This window comes from Peromyscus maniculatus, chromosome 22 (genome assembly GCF_049852395.1).
Source record: "Peromyscus maniculatus bairdii isolate BWxNUB_F1_BW_parent chromosome 22, HU_Pman_BW_mat_3.1, whole genome shotgun sequence".
Classification (NCBI taxonomy): domain Eukaryota; kingdom Metazoa; phylum Chordata; class Mammalia; order Rodentia; family Cricetidae; genus Peromyscus; species Peromyscus maniculatus.
The window spans coordinates 16,448,610-16,465,435 of record NC_134873.1 but is presented as its reverse complement, the minus strand read 5'-3'; the positions used below and the strand labels follow the sequence as shown (position 1 = coordinate 16,465,435).

General features: G+C 58.0%; 2 protein-coding genes across 2 annotated transcripts in view; one reads left to right on the top strand and one right to left on the bottom strand.

Annotated features, from left to right (window-relative positions):
* Positions 1-560, top strand: part of Hadha (hydroxyacyl-CoA dehydrogenase trifunctional multienzyme complex subunit alpha) — a 36,749-nt gene extending 36,189 nt beyond the window's left edge. Inside the window, exon 20 of the mRNA XM_006994282.4 lies at positions 43-560. Coding sequence (XP_006994344.1) covers positions 43-188 — 146 coding nt within the window. The 3' untranslated portion in view covers positions 189-560. The remainder of the gene's footprint in view (positions 1-42) is intronic.
* Positions 561-1,949: 1,389 nt separating this feature from the next.
* Garem2 (GRB2 associated regulator of MAPK1 subtype 2) lies at positions 1,950-16,007 on the bottom strand. The gene is made up of 6 exons (XM_006994283.4): positions 15,776-16,007; positions 12,609-12,749; positions 7,298-7,428; positions 5,669-6,730; positions 4,751-4,923; positions 1,950-4,166 (listed from the first exon to the last, which is right to left on the bottom strand). Exons 1-6 carry the CDS (start codon positions 15,885-15,887, stop codon positions 3,143-3,145), a joined length of 2,643 nt encoding a protein of 880 aa, XP_006994345.1. The 5' UTR covers positions 15,888-16,007; the 3' UTR covers positions 1,950-3,142.
* Positions 16,008-16,826: the final 819 nt, after the last annotated feature.

Below are 16,826 nucleotides of genomic sequence, written 5' to 3'. Positions count from 1 at the left end.
GCTTGTTACTGTTGCTTTCACTGAAGTCCTGTCTCTGCTCAGGGCCCTTCCGCTTTGTGGATCTGTATGGCGCTCAGAAGGTGGTGGACCGGCTCCGGAAGTACGAGTCTGCCTATGGAATACAGTTTACCCCATGCCAGCTGCTCCTCGACCACGCTAATAGCTCCAGCAAGAAGTTCTACCAGTGAGCAGGCCCCCAGCCTGCCCCGTCCATGCACTAACCCAGACCTGGTGCCACTTCTCAGCTGTGCTGTCTAGATTTTCAGGAAGCAGGAGAGAGCCCGGGTCTGGTCTTGGGTTTGCTCCCCCGCACAGTGCCTTCAGCCCTGACCAGCCCTTCCTCCTGCTGAAGTCGGACTGGATTCAGTCTGTGCTTCAGGCTGGAGGGTGAGCCCACTGTGTTCCTTTTACAGCCTGCCTGAGGCCCAGAGCAGCAGCTGGGGTAACCCGGAACGCCTGCTGCCTGTGCCCCCAGGAGGCCAGTGGGGACTGGCCGTGGGGAGGGCATTCTGTACCCAGCCAAACACAGGGTAATAATAAAATCCAGACTGTTGCCTCTGCCTGCCTGCTCTGTTCTCCTGTCTGCCCTTCTGTGTAAGCACCCCCTTCAGTAACGAGGCGCTGTGCTGTGGAGCAGAACCGTGGGGAGGTCGAGGCAGCTGCCTGAGAGGGAGGGGATCGTGAGGCCAGAAAACGGACTTCCTGTGCCCGTGCCTTAAGCTGACTGCCTGAGTGCCTTGGCTGGGCTGCCTACGGTACAGTTGCAGCCCTGGTCGGCCGGAGCGGTAGGAACAGAGGGGCATGGTGTACCAGGATACGGAAGATGCTTCTTACCCCAGACTCATCTCTCACTGTCATTGAAGGCAGTTTTTTTGCTCGGCATGCCTCAGCCCTGGCTTCTCGGGTTTGTGGGACAGAGTTATGCAGAGGACGTACCATTTGCCGGAGCTTTGGAATCCTGCAAAGCTGAGGAAGATGGGTGCCTGCAGATCAGCCCCACCTCACTTGTGTGGCCTCGGTTCGTCCCACCCCACCCCTGGTGGTAAAGTTCTCACTCTAATTCTGGGGTCAGGGCCTAGTTGTATAAGCAGTGCTGGGCTCCTAACTGAGTCCCACTGAGTCACTGGGTTTATGGAATCCTGATTCAGGTCCCACCACACTTTGCCTTCTAAACCCAGATGGTGCTCTGACCCCTGCCTCTGCCCTGCTTGTAAGGGGAGCTCATCTCGGGCTCCACAGGGCAATGCAGTTCACTAGGAAGACCAACTCTAAAGTTGAGTCATCTCAACTGGACTTGCAAATGGCCAGAAGGTAAAGAACTGATCCTGTGCACAAAGGCCAAGACGAGGTGTCTACTGTGGGACTCGGGGTGTCTCAGGGGACCCTCAATGGCACTGAGCTCTGACTTCTGGTTCTTCCCTCTAAGCAGGAAGAACTACTTAAGACTCAAGGTGGCGAGGCAGAGGCAGGTGGATCTCTGAGTTCGAGGCCAGCCTGGTCTACGAAGTGAGTCCCAGGCCAGCCAAGGCTACACCCTGTCTTGAACAAAAAGGGGAGGAGGGTTGCTAGAGAGATGGCTCAGTGGTTAAGAGCACTGACTATTCTTCCAGAGGACCAGGGTTCAATTCCCAGCACCCAGATGGCAGCTCACAATGGTCTGTAACTCCAAGATCTGACACCCTCACACAGACTCACATGCAGGCAAAACACCAATGCACATAAAATTTAAAAAGAAATTACTAGAGATTAAAGATTCTTGCGGAAGGGTGCAGTTTTACAGACTTGAAGACGTTGTTGTGTGTATCTAGGGATTAAGAGCTACATACACACACTATTCCAAAGTCCTCCCCTGCTCAGAGACGAACATACTGTGCCCTTGGTCTTCATGGCCCTCCACAAAAAAAAAAAAAAAAGAAGAAGAAGAAGAAGCCACCAACACCCAGGGTCCCGCACTTTTTAGTCTGTGGTCTAGGCTTTATTTCCTAATCCTTGAGGATTGGTCCATTGTGAGAAGACAAGCAGCGTGGTATCAGTTCCCGAGTTCCCCTCCCACAGGCACAGGTGTGGGCAGGCCTCAACTCTTCATAAAGAAACCCCAAGAAATAAATATCTAGGTAGGTCAGGGAAGACAGACAAGAAAACGGCCACCTCTGCCCCACCCCCAGCCCCCATCGCCGGAGGAGGGATGTAGTTCTTGTTAGAGGTACTGGGGAAGAACCGGGGTGGGGTTTGTACATTAGCCGGGCCTCGAGCCGGCACACGGATCAGCACACTTGGGACCGAAGGGCCCAGAGATCGTCTCCAAACCGTGTAAGTACAGGGGCCGGGCTCAGGAGCAAGCAACTTGGCCTCCCTTTACCAGCCCCGCTGTCCTGTACCAGTGACAAAACCAAGGAGGAACCCAAGTGACGGGCAGGGTGGCGGGGACCTGACCACTAGTTGTTTCTAGAACCAAAGAGTAGCTGGCCTACGTCTGGACACTCTCCCCCAGGAACTGCCCTCGGACCACCCCATGGAGAACCGCACGATCGCCAGCCGTGATGACGTCACAGCCAAGCCCAAAGCAGGGGCTGGGCACAGGGCCCAGGGTCAAGGGCCTCATCATGGGAGCAGACAGAAAGAGGGTACCTCAGAGACAGAAGCCACACCCCTCACTCTGGAGCCGCTGCAGGCCAAAGCCCAGAGTGTGAAGGAGAGGGCCCTTTGGGAAAACTATACTTAAGTTCTGAGCCCATCTTCCTTCGCTCTCTAACCTGACCATGAAGGGCGGAGAAGTGTGTGGTGTCTGAAAGGCTACCTACAGCGGGGCACAGGAAGGCATCCCGCCACCATACAGCCCCGGGTTGGCATACACACCACCTTTTCCCCCCCCGCTCCGGGAATGGCAGCAGAAGCCTCCCCAGGCGCAGAGCGGCGCCTCCTCCCCAAGTATTCTTCACAAAGTCAAGACATGCTCCTGAGCACCTGGCCCCGGAGGGCCACAGTCCCCAGTGTGTGTGCCTCCCCTGGCACACTCAGCTACAGAGCAGCCTCAGTGGGCCCAGACTCTCCCTGCAGGAAGGACCCCTGGGAGCGCTGTCTCTGGCAGACCCCATGGCCTCTGCTCCCAGCATTCAGGCTGTGCAGCCGCTGGGCGGACAGTTCAGATCTTGGGTCTCCAGCCTTTGATGAACTGCATGATCTTCTTGACCTGAAGCTTGGTGAGACGGAAGTCATCAGCCAAGATGTCTTCACTGAGCTGCACGAAGATGCTCCCATCGATGCGTTCTCGGGCAAAGAAGCTCACCACGTCCTCCGAGAGCCCAATGAAGCGCAGACTGCGAGAGACTTCTTCCAGGGAGAGTGCCGACAAGTCTGCTGGTGGTTGCCAGGAGACGGCATCCCGGACTCCAGCGCCACCCGTGGTCCCCTCCCGGGGACTGCCAGGAGGTCCTTCCAGGACCCCTTGGGTGAGAAAGAGTAGGGGTCCTCCTGCCTCGGGTCCCTGCAAGGCAGCTGGTGACAAGGAGGCGGGGACCTGCCTCAGCACCAAACCTTCCGGCTCAAAGGCCTTGGGAGGACCAATCGGTGAAAGGCAGGGTCCAGACCCAGGTGCCCCCACAGCTCTGGGCTCCTGACAGCGCAGCAGCTCCAGCTCAGGAGGACTGGCCTGCCCCAACTCAAATGGGTCCAGGGGCTCCGGCGCTGGCTCCTGCCACTCAGAGGATGACAAGGAGGAGGAGAGAGCCGCTGAGTAACCTTGGCCCTGAGGGCCTGGGCCTGGGGAATGCGTGGGGCTGGAGGTAGCCAGGGCACCCGAGGTGGACATGGACCCAGAAGAGGAGGCCGCTGGAGCGCCTGAAGGATGGGCAGGCCCAGAGAAGGGGTTGAGGGCACCAAAGGGGGCAAAGCGCTTCTGGGGATGGGAGGGCTTGAACAGAGGTGGACAGCCATGGTAGTTCTTAACCACTGGGCTGTCGGCCCCTAAGAGGGAGGTGGTTCGACCACTCAGGGGCTCCGCTAGGGCTCTTGAGGCCTGGCTGGGTTGAGTGGTGGTAGACGGCATGGGTCCGGGGGGCGGGCGACTAGAGGACTCGCTGGCTTTGCAGTCTCCCCAGGCGCAAGGATAGCAATAGAGGGAGTAGGCATCGGGGGACGGGGAGCCGCTGCCACTGCGGGAGCCTGCCCTGTAAGGGAGACAGACACACGGGGTGGACACATAAGGCAGAGAGAGGGGGAAGTGACAGTCATAGGACCGCACAGCCCTCGCCAGGAGACTTATCCCTCTACCCTCCCCGGAGCTGGCCAGCCTGCTAACCCCAAAGCCTGAGACCCTCTTGAATCCCCAAGCCATGTCAGAACAGGCAGGGGAAATCAAACGGAGGAAGTACAAATTGGAAAACAGATGATCTCGAGGCTGAGGATGGGGGGGCTCAGTGGTTAAGAGCACTTGTTGCTCTTGCTGAGGACCCAGGTTCAATTCCCAGCACCCACTGGGAATGGCTCATAACCATCCATAATTCCAGTTCCGGGGATCTGATGCCCTCTTCTGACCTCCATACATACATGCCGACAAAACACTCATACACATAAAATAAAATCAATAAATAGAGAGAGAGAGAGAGAGAGAGAGAGAGAGAGAGAGAGAGAGAGAGAGAAATTAAGAAAGAAAACCAGTGCTTTTCCTGCAGCAGAATCCCTGCACAGAATGATCAACCCCCCCACCACACTGTGCATTTGAGCAAAGCCAGGGACCGAGGCCGTGACTCACCCATCCTGCAGGCCAGAGGAATAAAAGGAGAGGCTGGGGCTGGGCGAGTGGCCCGGCGGCTGCAGCTTAGGGAACCGGGGCGGCACTGGGGGGCTGCCTGGGAGCCTGCTGCAGCTGCTGCCCCCCCGAGGGGGCACGGGAGGGGCGTGGAGGAGGCGGCACTCTTCCTTTACCTGCAGACAGAAGGCGACTGCCTCACTAGGCAGCTGGCCCTCTTGACCTCACTTCCCAAGCAGACGGGCCCGGGGGGTCTCTGGCCCTGACACCCGTACCCCACCCAGCAGGGAGACTGCCCTGTCTAGACACACCAGCTATCCACCTGGCCCGTCTCCAGCCTATTTTGTCCCTCACACTCGGTCCACAGCAGTCCCCTAGTCCACCGTAAATTCACTGTGAAGGATAGCAGATGGGGGAGGGGCAGATAGAGATTTTCTTTCGGGGACGCGGGGGGGTGGGGGGGAGGGTGTGACAAGAGGGACAAACGGGAGGGACGGGATCTGCCACCTGGATCCCGTCCTTCCAATTAAGTTCCCTGAAGAGTGTGTTAATCGGTGTGACTGATGAGGGAACTGTCCTGAAGACAAATTCATGGGAACCGTTTTAAAAACTCTTCCTCAGCGCAGAACATCTCAGATGCTACAGTGTGGTTCTAACTCTCAAGGAGTTTAGGGGTTGCTGGAAGTCATTTCCTACATTATTGCACGTGGCAACTTCCCCTTCACGGAGGACTTTGTGGAGCTTGTGGGTAATCCGGTTTCCAGTTCACCCTCGATTCTCCACACCTGGTCTTTCCCCTTTCCCTTGCCCCCTTCACTCTGGTCATCCTGTCCCACCCCAGGGGCCCGGGTGTCAACACCTTTGTGGCCCTCTTTTAAAACCTGCCCAAGTTCCCTCGAGGACAGAGCAGAGCTGACTCACCGCCTCGGATTTGGGGGGGACAGGAGGCGGTGGAGCCTCGGACTCATGACGTGGGGGCCCCACGGTGCCGAAGGAGATGAGATCGGGCCCTGACAGCGGCCGGGCACGGGCATCGGCGAGGTTCTCGGGGGCCTGGTGCACCCACAGCTCCTCGTAGGGGATCTCGGCGCACGCGGCCGCGGGCTCGGGCGCCCCGGCCCAATCGGGGCTCACGTACTCCTGGTCGCCGTCGCCGGGCGCTGGCAAAGCCGGCCCGAGGCGACCCGGGGGTCCAGGCGCGCGGACGGGCCCGGGGGCGCGCGGTGCCGGCAAGCAGAGGCGCACGCGGCGGGGGCTGGCGCAGTCGTCGGCGAGCTCCGCGGGCGCCTCGCGCACCGCCGTGGAGTACTCGTCCGGATCGAAGCGCTCGCGACAGTAGGAGGCGCTGTCGCGCACCAGGCGCTCGACGCGCGGGTCCCCGGCTAGCAGGCCCTGCGGCAGGGCGAAGCGCGGCGTGTCGGTGAGCAGCAGGAAGTGCAGCGGCGCGGGGCCCTCCCGGCGCAGCGCCAGCCCCAGCACCACCGTCTTGGAGATGATGCTGACCAGCTTGTAGCAATGGCCCTCCCGCACCGGGTGGAGGTCGTAGGGGTTGCGCGGCGGCCGGCTGGGGACCAGCACGTTCACCGGCAGCCGCACGCGCTCGATGATGGCGCGCACCGTGTGCTCGCCCTCCTGCATCTGCAGCTCCAGCGGGCTGCGCGTGCTGAAGCGGCCCTGGCACTGGAAGGGCAGGCTCAGGCTTTCGTTGGTGCGGTGGTTCATGCAGATGAGACAGGGCATCTTGCCTTTGACCGGCCTGGCGGCCCCGCCGCCACCCCCCGCCGTCCCCACGTTCCCGGGGCCGCCCATTCCGGCCAGGGCCCCCGCGCGGCCCAGCTTGCGCAGGAGCGTGGTGAAGCGCGAGCGCTCCTTGGTGGTCTTGGCGCACAGAATCTCTGCCTGGCCCATGAGGGTGAGCTCGTCGCCCGCGTGCAGCGTGAAGTTGTACACCTCGCTGTCCTCGCTGAACTCGCCGGACACCACCTGGGGGGAATCCCAGAGACAAGGTGAGGCCCGAACCTGGGTCCCAAGGAAAGTCACACGCCGCTGAGCTCCAAGCTCCGCGGGGTCTCCAGGCCTTTCCTCTTCAGCGGTCGCGGACATAAGAGCAAGAGCACTGGACTGGGGCTGAAGAGACGCTGTGCGACTTGAACGTTTTTTCCTGAGGTCCTTAGTTACCTCGTACGATACTATTAGTATAGAGGTGTGCTTTGGAAGCGCTCAATCATGGCAGATTTTATTAAGCCATCTTGACCACTCGGGGTGAGAACAATGCCTCACCCACCCACGACTACTGTAAAGAGAAAGGGACTGATGGACAAGAAAGCCACCCTGAGTGTTCTCATCAGGTCGTGACCCCCTCCAACAGCATTCCTGCTCCACCATCTTCCTTTGCGGTCCACTGAGTCAAACAGACTGCTTGCTTTCCTGGCATAGCCTGGCCGTACCAAAGGGTGCACGCCCGGAAGCCATTCTCCCTCCCTCCCTCTTTCAACACTAACCTGGGGGGGAGGGGAGCTTGGGACGATCCTACCCTGGGCCAGGTCTGACCTTGACACTGAAGGTGATGGCTTCCATCACGAAGATGCGGTCGGGAAACACACTGGCCACCTCCTCCACGCTGCTGAAGTATCTCACAGGCTCCCGAACATCCCGAGCCTGCTCCAGGAGCTTGAACTTGCCTGCACAGGGGAGGGACGCGGGCTGCTGGGGAAGGCCAGGTCTGCATCCTGAGAACACCCAGGTCCCTGACCAGCTGCTATCCTAAACTCCGTAGTCCCTCTGGGAATTGAGGCGGGCGGAAGGCTGAGGACAGCTCTGGCTTCACACCGGAGAAAGAGGCCGGAATAGGTGAGGGGGGACTCACGGGGAGAGCCTGATGGAGAAGGGACAGTTGCCCGAGTTCGGCTGCCTTCCCTCACCGGAGCTCACTCACATTCATGACACGCCCCCTGTCCTGTCAGTCACTGCCGCAGGCCCTCCAGAATGCACAGTTCTGTAAACAGTCTGCTCTCTTAAGGAATTCAGGGGGGCTGGAGAGACACCTCCGCGGTTAAGAGCACTGGATTCTCTTCCAGAGGTCCTGAGTTCAATTCCCAACAACCACAGTGTGGCTCTTGACAACCACCACCTGTAATGAGATCTGGCGCCCTCTTCTGGCCTGCAGGCATACATGCAGGCAGAACACTGTACATAATAAATAAGTAAATAAATCTTAAAAAAAGAAAAGAAAAACAAGAAAGAAGGAAAATTCAGGCATAGTAGGAGAGACAGTGGGTACCCAGTGATGACCGCAGGTGACAAGTCCTGAGGCACCTGTGAGAAAAGAGCTCCAGAAGAGAGACCTGTAAGGGGATTGACAAGCTGCACCTTCCTTTTTTTCTTTCTTTTTTAAAATTTACTTATTCATTATGTATACAGCATGTATGACTGTAGGCCAGAAGAGGGCACCAGATCTCACCACAGATGGTTGTGAGCCACCATGTGGTTGCTGGGAGTCGAACCCAGGACCTCTGGAAGAGCAGTCAGTGCTCTTAACCTCTGAGCCATCTCTCCAACCCAAGCTGCACCTTTCAAATGGACATTTTATTCTGTAAGAAGTGAGGGCGTTGGTGACATGGTTCAGCAGGTAAAGTGTTTGTCCTGCAAACCTGAGGATCAGGGTTCAGATCCCCACATGGAAAGCTAGGTGGGCATGGCCGAAGGTCTGTAATCCCAGCTCGAAGGAGGTGGACATGGGAAATGCTCAGAGCAAGCTGGCAGGCCAGACCAGCAGAAGGGAGGAGCTGCAGGTTCAGGAAGAGACGCCCCCTCAGTATATAAAGCAGACAGCAACACCTGATGAAGACACCTGATGTCAACCTTGGGCTTCTGCACAAGTGTGCATACACACACACACACACACACACACACACACACGCCCATGCACCATTCTGACATACAGACTTTCAGGAACATCACATCCACGTGCATGTGTGTACACACATACACACACACAATAAAACCAGGAAAGAAAATGAATGAGGCCCCCTGGATGAGTTTGAACAAGGAAATACAGCGATCCAAGATGAGCTCCGGCAAGAATCGGGCCAGCGATCCAGTAACGGATCCTGGAGAAGAGCCAGGGAACAGCACACAGTGAGCAGACCCATGGGTGACCCAGGAGGTCACCATACTCCTCAGAGCCCGGGTGACCAAGGAGGGAAGTAAAGAAGGAAGGAACTGAGGGTCATACACATGGTCACTGTGGGGCTGGCCAAACCATTCTGCACTGGAAACCAAGAGGAAGATGGTGGAGGAAGATCCTGGAAGACCAGCAAAGGAGCCTCAGGTGTGTTCCACAGGGGAGTGCCACTTGCATGTCTGGGGACACCACTTAGAGCCAGTGCAGCTGTGTGGGACAGGTATGTTAGGAAAGTGGGAAGGAGGGTCTTAACCCTTTGGGGACCCATGACCCGAAGAAATGCCCACACTGCTGCTGGTATAAACACACAGTGGAAGCCGGGCGGTGGTGGCGCACGCCTTTAATCCCAGCACTCGGGAGGCAGAGCCAGGCGGATCTCTGTGAGTTCAAGGCCAGCCTGGACTACCAAGTGAGTTCCAGGAAAAGGCGCAAAGCTACACAGAGAAACCCTGTCTCGAAAAACCAAAAAAAAAAAAAAGAATGAAAAAAAAAAAGAATGATAAACACACAGTGGAAAGGGTTCCCACCCCTCCCAAAGCCCAACCAGAGGGAGAGGAAGACGAAGAGACCCCTGGTGTCTGAAGAGCCACTGGCCAAAGGCCAGGCCCGAACCACCAACATCCAGCACCAAGGAGTAAGAAAGAGGAGAGAAGATGGGGTGGTGCCCTGGAGCAAGCAGGAGAGAGAGTCCTGGTCCAGCCTCAACCTCTCAGCCACCAGAGGGAAGAGGTACCACAGCCCAAGCCATCCGGGATAAAATGAGGAGGGGCCAGCATCCATCAAGAAGCAAGAGTCCCGAGGCTGACACTCTCTAATGGGCTGCAGTCTCCTCCTTCTCCATATCCACACACGAACCCCCATACCTCCACCATAAGCATCCAGGCATGAAAAAAATGCCTGCTGCCCCCTGTGGCCAGATTTGGAGCCCAGTCTGGGTTGGATTATGGGAGGATGTGGCAGGGAAGATCGATGTAACCATGGTATCCAGCACCGCCCCCGCCCCCCCTGCAGCCGGGTCACTTCTGCAGGGAGGGAGGAAGGAAGGGAGACCTCCGGGGAGTCGGGCTTTGGCCTCTAGAAACCTCTGCCCTACAGCTTCCTCTCCTGCCTCTCACAACGGTGTCAGTGGCAAGCAAGGTCCACTACAGGATCTGGGGACCATCGCACCCTGCAGTCTTAAGACACATCTGCACTATGCTGATGATCCTTTCCAGACAGAAGCATCCTACAGCTGCTCCTCAAACCCGACCCACAGCGAGCTCTCGGTAAAGAACAGCGGTAGGGACTCGTTTGCTTCTGCCTGGTTAGCACGAGGCCCGCCCGGTTCGGTACCCGAAGCTGCTACGTGGGACAGACGGAGCACAGACTTCAGAGTCGGATGCGGCTGAGTCTCGGCCGTGCATCCAATCGCGGTGTGAAATCATGTACATCTGGACTTTGGTTTCTAGTATGGAAAACGGATGCATCGTCTGCGGCCGGTTTTGGAGCTGTGAGGAGGGACTCGCTCACCTGGCTCTGCAAATAGCCGGTGCTTGGGAAAGGTGTCTGGACCCTCGGGCAGCACTGGCCCGGATGTCTCTAGACACCAAGTCACCCTGACTCCCGGCAGCCTGGAGACAGAGGGCGGCCACAGTGGCAGCGCCCCCCAATCCCACCCCTCCCCCGCTGGCCGCGCCTGGCCACAGCCGGCCTGGACAGTGCCATTATTAATTCATTGGGAGGGCTCAGCGTGGAGCCTGCACTCTGAGCCTCTTCGGAGGCCCAGCCCCCTCTTTTCACTCCTAGGAAGTGAGCGAGGCGCCCAGCGGAAGAGGGAGCTGGGGCCCCGCAGGCCCTGCAGGCCAGCTGTCACCCCACTGTCCTCTCCCCATCTCTCACTAAGGAGCCATCAAAATGGATGGGGGAAAGGGCTGGGGGTTTGGGGGCCCCCCTCCCTTCATTCACTGTTGGTTGGGAAGCCCGTGACTTGGTTTCCCGGGACTTTAAAAAATACAACGGGAATGGTACCAGTGTCTGTGAAGGCTTTCCCAAACTCTTTCCCATCTCCGTGAAGGCTTTCCCAAACTGCTGGGGTTTTTTTTTTAGTCCAAGAAGGCACCTGAGTCAATACCAGATTCTCAGTGAGGGGAATTTCTAGCTTGAGCAGGCACCAAAAGCCTACAGCCAGGACAGAACCCCAAGTCAGCCAGACTGTTGGGGCGGCTTCCTCCCTGGGGTGTTGGAAGTACAGAGGGCCATCCCTGCAGATGTGTGGTAAAGAGATCAAAGCTGGAGCCAGGTTTAAGCCTTGGTCCACTGATTCCGGGGAGGCCCTGGCCAGAGAGAGCAGTGGTAAGGACAGAGAAGGGTAAGGCCCTCAGATTCATGACCTGCAAAATCGAAGCGCTACAGTTCCCTTTGGCAGCAGATCCTTTCTTCAAACCACACCTTTCATAAAACACAAAGAGCCAGGACTGGTGGCATGGCGCAGGCCTGTGACCCCAACCACTCAAGAGGCTGGGGCATGAGTTCAAGACCTGCCTGGACTACAGAGCAAACTTAGGCAACTTATCGAGACCATGCCTCAAAATAAAAAGATCGCTGAGATGGCTCACTGGTCAAGGGGTGTGCAGCCGAGCCTGAAGACCTGCTCGGTTCCTTGCCCACAGGGTAGAAGGCAAGAGTCTGCAAGTTGATCTCTGATTTCTACATGTGCTGTCACACACATGTGCATGTGCGCACACACACACACACACACACACACACACACACACACAAAACGAATGAATAAAAATCAAAACGAAAACGTAGAGAGGAGGCTGGGGATGTACCTCAGTGAGGTACCTAGAGCACTTGCCTAGCATGCATGAGGCCTTAGTTTTAACCCCAGTACTGCAAACAAATAAAAAATAAACATAAAACACATTTAAAAAAAAAAAAAAAGGTAGTTAGCAAATTCTTTAGGAATCCAACACTTCAGCATTGTTTAAAAAGCCAATCCAGGAAGACCGTAAGTTTAACACAAGACTGGGGGAAAGGGTAGCCAAGCTGACAGACTCCTCGGTCCTTAGAAGACTTTAGCCGACTTCCTCTTTGTTTGCATTTGAAAAAGCTAAAGGCCGCTCAGGGGCCAGCCTTGGAGCTCTCCAGTTAGGGGCAAAGTTTGATGTGTAGTGGCTTCGAGATGTGGGTATACATTGAGAGATGTGGTGGCGCACACCTCTCGTCCCCAGCACTCAAGAGGCAGAGGCAGACAGACCTCTGTGAGTTCGAGTCAGTCTGATCTATAGAGGGAGACCCTGTCTTTAAAAAAAAAAAAGTGTATATCTTTAATCATTACTTTAAAAATATTTAAAAATAAAAATAAAATGTGACCTAGTTCCACGGCTCATGCTTATAATCAGCACTCAGGATATGGGAAAAACCTGTCTCCAAAATATAAAACAAGACTCAAAAGTCTGTAAGCCCGAGCGCCACCTCCTCGAAAACATCTCCACAAACAATACTGATACTCCTAAGCCCTGACTCTAACCATGACTCCTAGCCACCACCCCACTGGTATGTCCTAGTTCATCCCTGAAGCCAGGAAAGGTGGTCCTCAACGGCCTCTCCTTACATTCCCCTTGCACCCTTGGTCCCAGGCTCTCCTGCCTCCCCATGCTCAAAGACCCTGAGCCCTCTGGCCCTAGCTGGGCACACCTGGGTACTGCAGAGGGATGTCAATCTTGGGTCCAATGACATAGTGGCCCTCCTCCAGGGTGTGGGCCGTCACCGTCGTCCACTGGCGGCAGGAGTGGATGAGCAGGATGTCACGCTCACTGACGCCCTCCGCATACTCCCCTGGGAGAGAGAGGAAGAGAGAGGAGGAAAGAAAGAAGAGGGAAGGTTAGGAGAGGAAGAAAGAAAAGACTGGTGATTGACCCTCACCTCTGCCTCAGCAAGCCCCTGCCGGGGGATTTCACCCTGTGATCCCTGCACTGGTCAGCAACACCGGAGGAGCCAGGAGTGGGCTGTCGTCGGCTGTGGCCTCTGGGCTCCGACTCCCCACGGGGCCTCTGTAAGCTATAACATCCACAGCCTCTCATTCTCATTCCGCTGGAGTATGGGCTGTCCCAGCCCAAGCTGGGGCTAGGGACTCCCAGCGGATGAGCCTGGGCCAGCCAGCTTCTGCCCTCCAGGCATGTTCAAGCCTCAGGAGGCCTGGTGAAAGCGAGTTTAAAGCACCCAGCTGAGGGCATGTGGGGACATGGGGGATGGGGACATCAGGCCGGGGCGGAGTAAGAAAGACTTTGCTCTTGAAAGGAGTCGGGTCTTAGAACCAGGCAAATTCACACCAGCAGGATCCTGCCTAGTCAGTGCCCAGGTTAGGCAACGGTTGGTCGGCCCTGCTGGGGCATTGGAAAGGACCGAGAAGGGATCTGTCCCTGTGGGTCCTGGCTAGGAGAGCTCATAAAGTCACTGTCTGCTCAGAATGGCAAGGCTTACAGGAGTCCACTCCTGGATCTTTCAGAGAGACACTGTCTCCCTCCACCCACCGCCACAGAGTCTCATAGTCATGGGACCCCAAAGGATGGGGGAGTTAATCCCAGACACCCAAATCTCATCTCAAGAGGCCAATCCTTAGAGTTGGGGTAGGACCTATGGGGGATTTAGGAAGCAGAACTGGAGAGGAGGAAGGAGCCTAGGCTGAGAAATCAGTGCTGGGGCAGAGGTGCTGGAGTTGGGAGGGGTCTGGGCCCCAGAGGCTCCATCCTCAGCAACGGTTTCCAGGGGAGCAGGACGAGCAGCCCAGCTTCCAGGAGACTGATGGGCGTATCCTGGATGCAGCTGGTGGGCACAGTGGGGGTGGGGATGTCTCCTTCCCAACCCCCTCACACACACACCACACACACACACACACACACCACACACACACACAACACACACACAACACACACACACACCACACACACACACACCACACACACACACACACACACACCACACACACACACAGAGCAAATTTCCTACCAGCCAAACAAATGGGAAATGGTTTAACAGTGGGGGTTTCTTTCATAAAGCATGTCCGTATGGTGTATGAATGGGTGTGGTATCCGGGGCCTTCAAGGGAGGATCTTCCACCCTGTGTGTGAGTATGTGTGTGGGAGAGCATGCCAGGGAGGTTTGCCTGAGACTTCCTCCTCAGCTCTCCAGCTCCGGGAAGAGATGAAGGTCTGCTGCTCTCTCGAACTCCACAAGCTCCTTCTAGGCCCTAACCTAATAGGTCCCACTCACTCTTGCAAAAGGACACAGGCCAAAGCCACACAGGTTATACACATCAGTATCCAGGGGTCACCATCACCAGCAGCTCAAATGCTCGTCACCCAAACCGCACAACTCAGTCTCAACATCCCACCAAGGGACGATTCCTGAATGGACACCCACGAGGGGACCTTGCAAGGACACACCATTTCAAGTATCCATTCACACTCTAATGGTGACCACGGTTATCATAACCACGCTGTCACAGACAGCTAGGCCACCACACACCACTTCTCATCCACTCATTCAATGAATGAGTGTCCACGATCTTGGCCCTCCACCAAAAGCCAGGGGGGGCCCAGTGGAAGTCAGGAAACTGACGATTGTAATGGGACGCACAGGTGTCAGGGGGACGCAGGGGAGGCCTAGCCTATACTACAGAAGAGCGCAGAAAAGAACTCAAAGAAAGGGGTGGCAAAGAGATGCGTGGGAAGTGAGCAGGAAGAACCTAGGGCAGGATTTCCTATTCACAAGCACACACAGAGCGCAGCTGCAGACACAGTCTTGGGATCACACGCCGAGTGAGGAGCGAGGTCCCACAAGAGTTGGACCCTCAGGTATCCCTGCCTGACGGACCCAGACACCGATGTCCCACAGAGCCTGCTCCAGCCTGCCTGGTGCCCACCGTGCCCGGTTCTTGCGGTTGCTGGTCAGAGCAGGGGCTGCCAGTCCAAGAAGAAGACAGCACAGTCCCATTAGCATTCAGGGAAGCGAGCGTGCCAACGCGGGCCAAACCCCTATTCTTCTCCTACACAAAACCCCCCGGCCTGGCTGCCAGCTCCGGGCTCCCGCCCCTCCCCCCCAGCCAAACAGCTCCCCTCTCCCCCCCAACACGACAGTCCTCTCTCACTCTGTGCAACCTTCAGGCTCTCCCAAATAAGGTCCCGGTCCCGTCATCGGAACACCGGGGGAGGACTGCTGGAGAAATAGGAGAGGTGGGGGAGGGCCGAGGGTCCTGTGCTGGGGGGTGGGGTGGGGGGGCTGGACGCCTGGTGGGACCCGCTCACTCAGGCCTCCTCCCCTGAGGGTAGCCTGCCCTTTACCAGAGGACCTTAGGATGATGCCAAAGAACGGTACAAGAAAGGTCCCCCCAAAAGGGGCTAGCGGGTGGTGGTAGGGAACAGACTTATAGAGGTCCAAGGGATGCAGGAGGATGAAGGTGAGAGGCTGGAGACAAAGAGTGCGAGGGGGTGCGGCTGGGGAAGGGGCTGACAAGCGCCGGGAAAGCGGGGCGCACCGACGACGGAGCGGCCCAGAGACTCAGCCGCGCTACTGGCTCCAAAGGGCACTGAAAACTTTTGTCCCAGCCCTGCCACCAGTTTCTAGCCCCCGTGCCCGGATGGGGCCCAGAAAGTGGTCCCCGGGCTCGGGGTCTCCGGTTGTCTCGGGAGCCGCCCCAGAAGGCAAGCGAGGCTCCGAGATCGCTGGAGACCTGGAGGGCAGGGGCTGCGTGCATCTCACAGTCCCGGCAGCTCCAGCCGAGCGAGGCCCCGACTGTCCCCGGTCCCCCCCCTCCCCCCCTCCCCTCCCCTCCCCCCGTGTCCCCTCCCCGGACACCCCGGTACCTGGCCCGAGGCAGGCGAGCGTGGGCAGGCGGCAGCGGCTGACGATGAGGTCGAGCGGGAAAGCGCCCATGCTCCAGCGCAGCCCGGCCAGCCCGGCCGCCAGCTTCTCCATGGCATGGGAGCTCTCCCGGGGGCCCGCCGTCCCCGGGGCCCCGACGGCCAGTCCCGCGCCGCTCGGGCTCCGCGCCCGCCACCACCTCCCGGGGCCTTTAGCGGCGCTCCCCGCCTGGCAGCCCGGCCGGGCCGCGGGAGTCACGTGGCCGGCCTCCTCCCACGGGGCGCCGGCCCCCGCCCCCATCCCCGCCCCGCGCCCCGCCCGCCGGGCCCGCTCCCCCCGGAGTGCCCAGGTGACGGCCGGCCCCCCGGCGCCCGGGGTGGAGAGGAGTCGGGGCGGGGGAGAGGGGGAGAAGAATGGGTCGGATGGGGCTCTGGCCCGGTGTCCCCTCGTGCCCTCCGGGTCCAGCCCTGCTGCGGTACCCACATCGGCTCCTCCGAGCTGGCGGATGCTGGGCGGCGGGGATGCTCAGACTAGGGAGGAGCAGAGAAGGCAGGTGGTACTTGGGATCTAGGTTGTCTCCGAATCCTGGTAAGAGCACTTTCCGAATACCCCCCACCCCCCTCACCCCCCCCCCACCTCCCACCTCCCTCCCCTCCCCACCCTCCCCACACACATGCACACCATCCAACTCTGTAGATGGGAAAACAGGTTCAGGCACCTGGGCGCTTGGTTGGGGTCAGTAGCAGAACTCGTGTTTTAATATGCGCGTTCTTTTCTGCTTTCCCCACCAACTTTCATCCCCTCCTGGCTGCAGCTCGGGAGTTTCTTTTGGGGGAGAAGCCTTTCCCAGAAGCTGTGCTGGCGGCGCCCTCGCACCCAGCTTGAGGTTCACTCCGCCTCGGTGTGTCTGCGGCGCCCTCTGCGGGTGCAGGCGGGTCGTAGCTGAGTGCCCTCCACGAAGAAGACCTTGGTCCCGAGGCTGGTCCTTAAAAGGCACCATGGCCTCTAGCCTGGGCCTCCGCGCCCTCAGGAGGCTTCCATGCGCGTAGACAC

Coding starts and splice junctions, on each gene's coding strand:
- Garem2 (XM_006994283.4), bottom strand. CDS start 15,887: ATGGAGAAGCTGGCGGCCGGGCTGGCCGGGCTGCGCTGGAGCATGGGC. Junction 12,750..15,775: donor GCTCGCCTGCCTCGGGCCAG/GTACCGGGGTGT, acceptor TCTCTCTCCCAG/GGGAGTATGCGGAGGGCGTC. Junction 4,167..4,750: donor TCCTCTGGCCTGCAGGATGG/GTGAGTCACGGC, acceptor TCTCCCTTACAG/GGCAGGCTCCCGCAGTGGCA.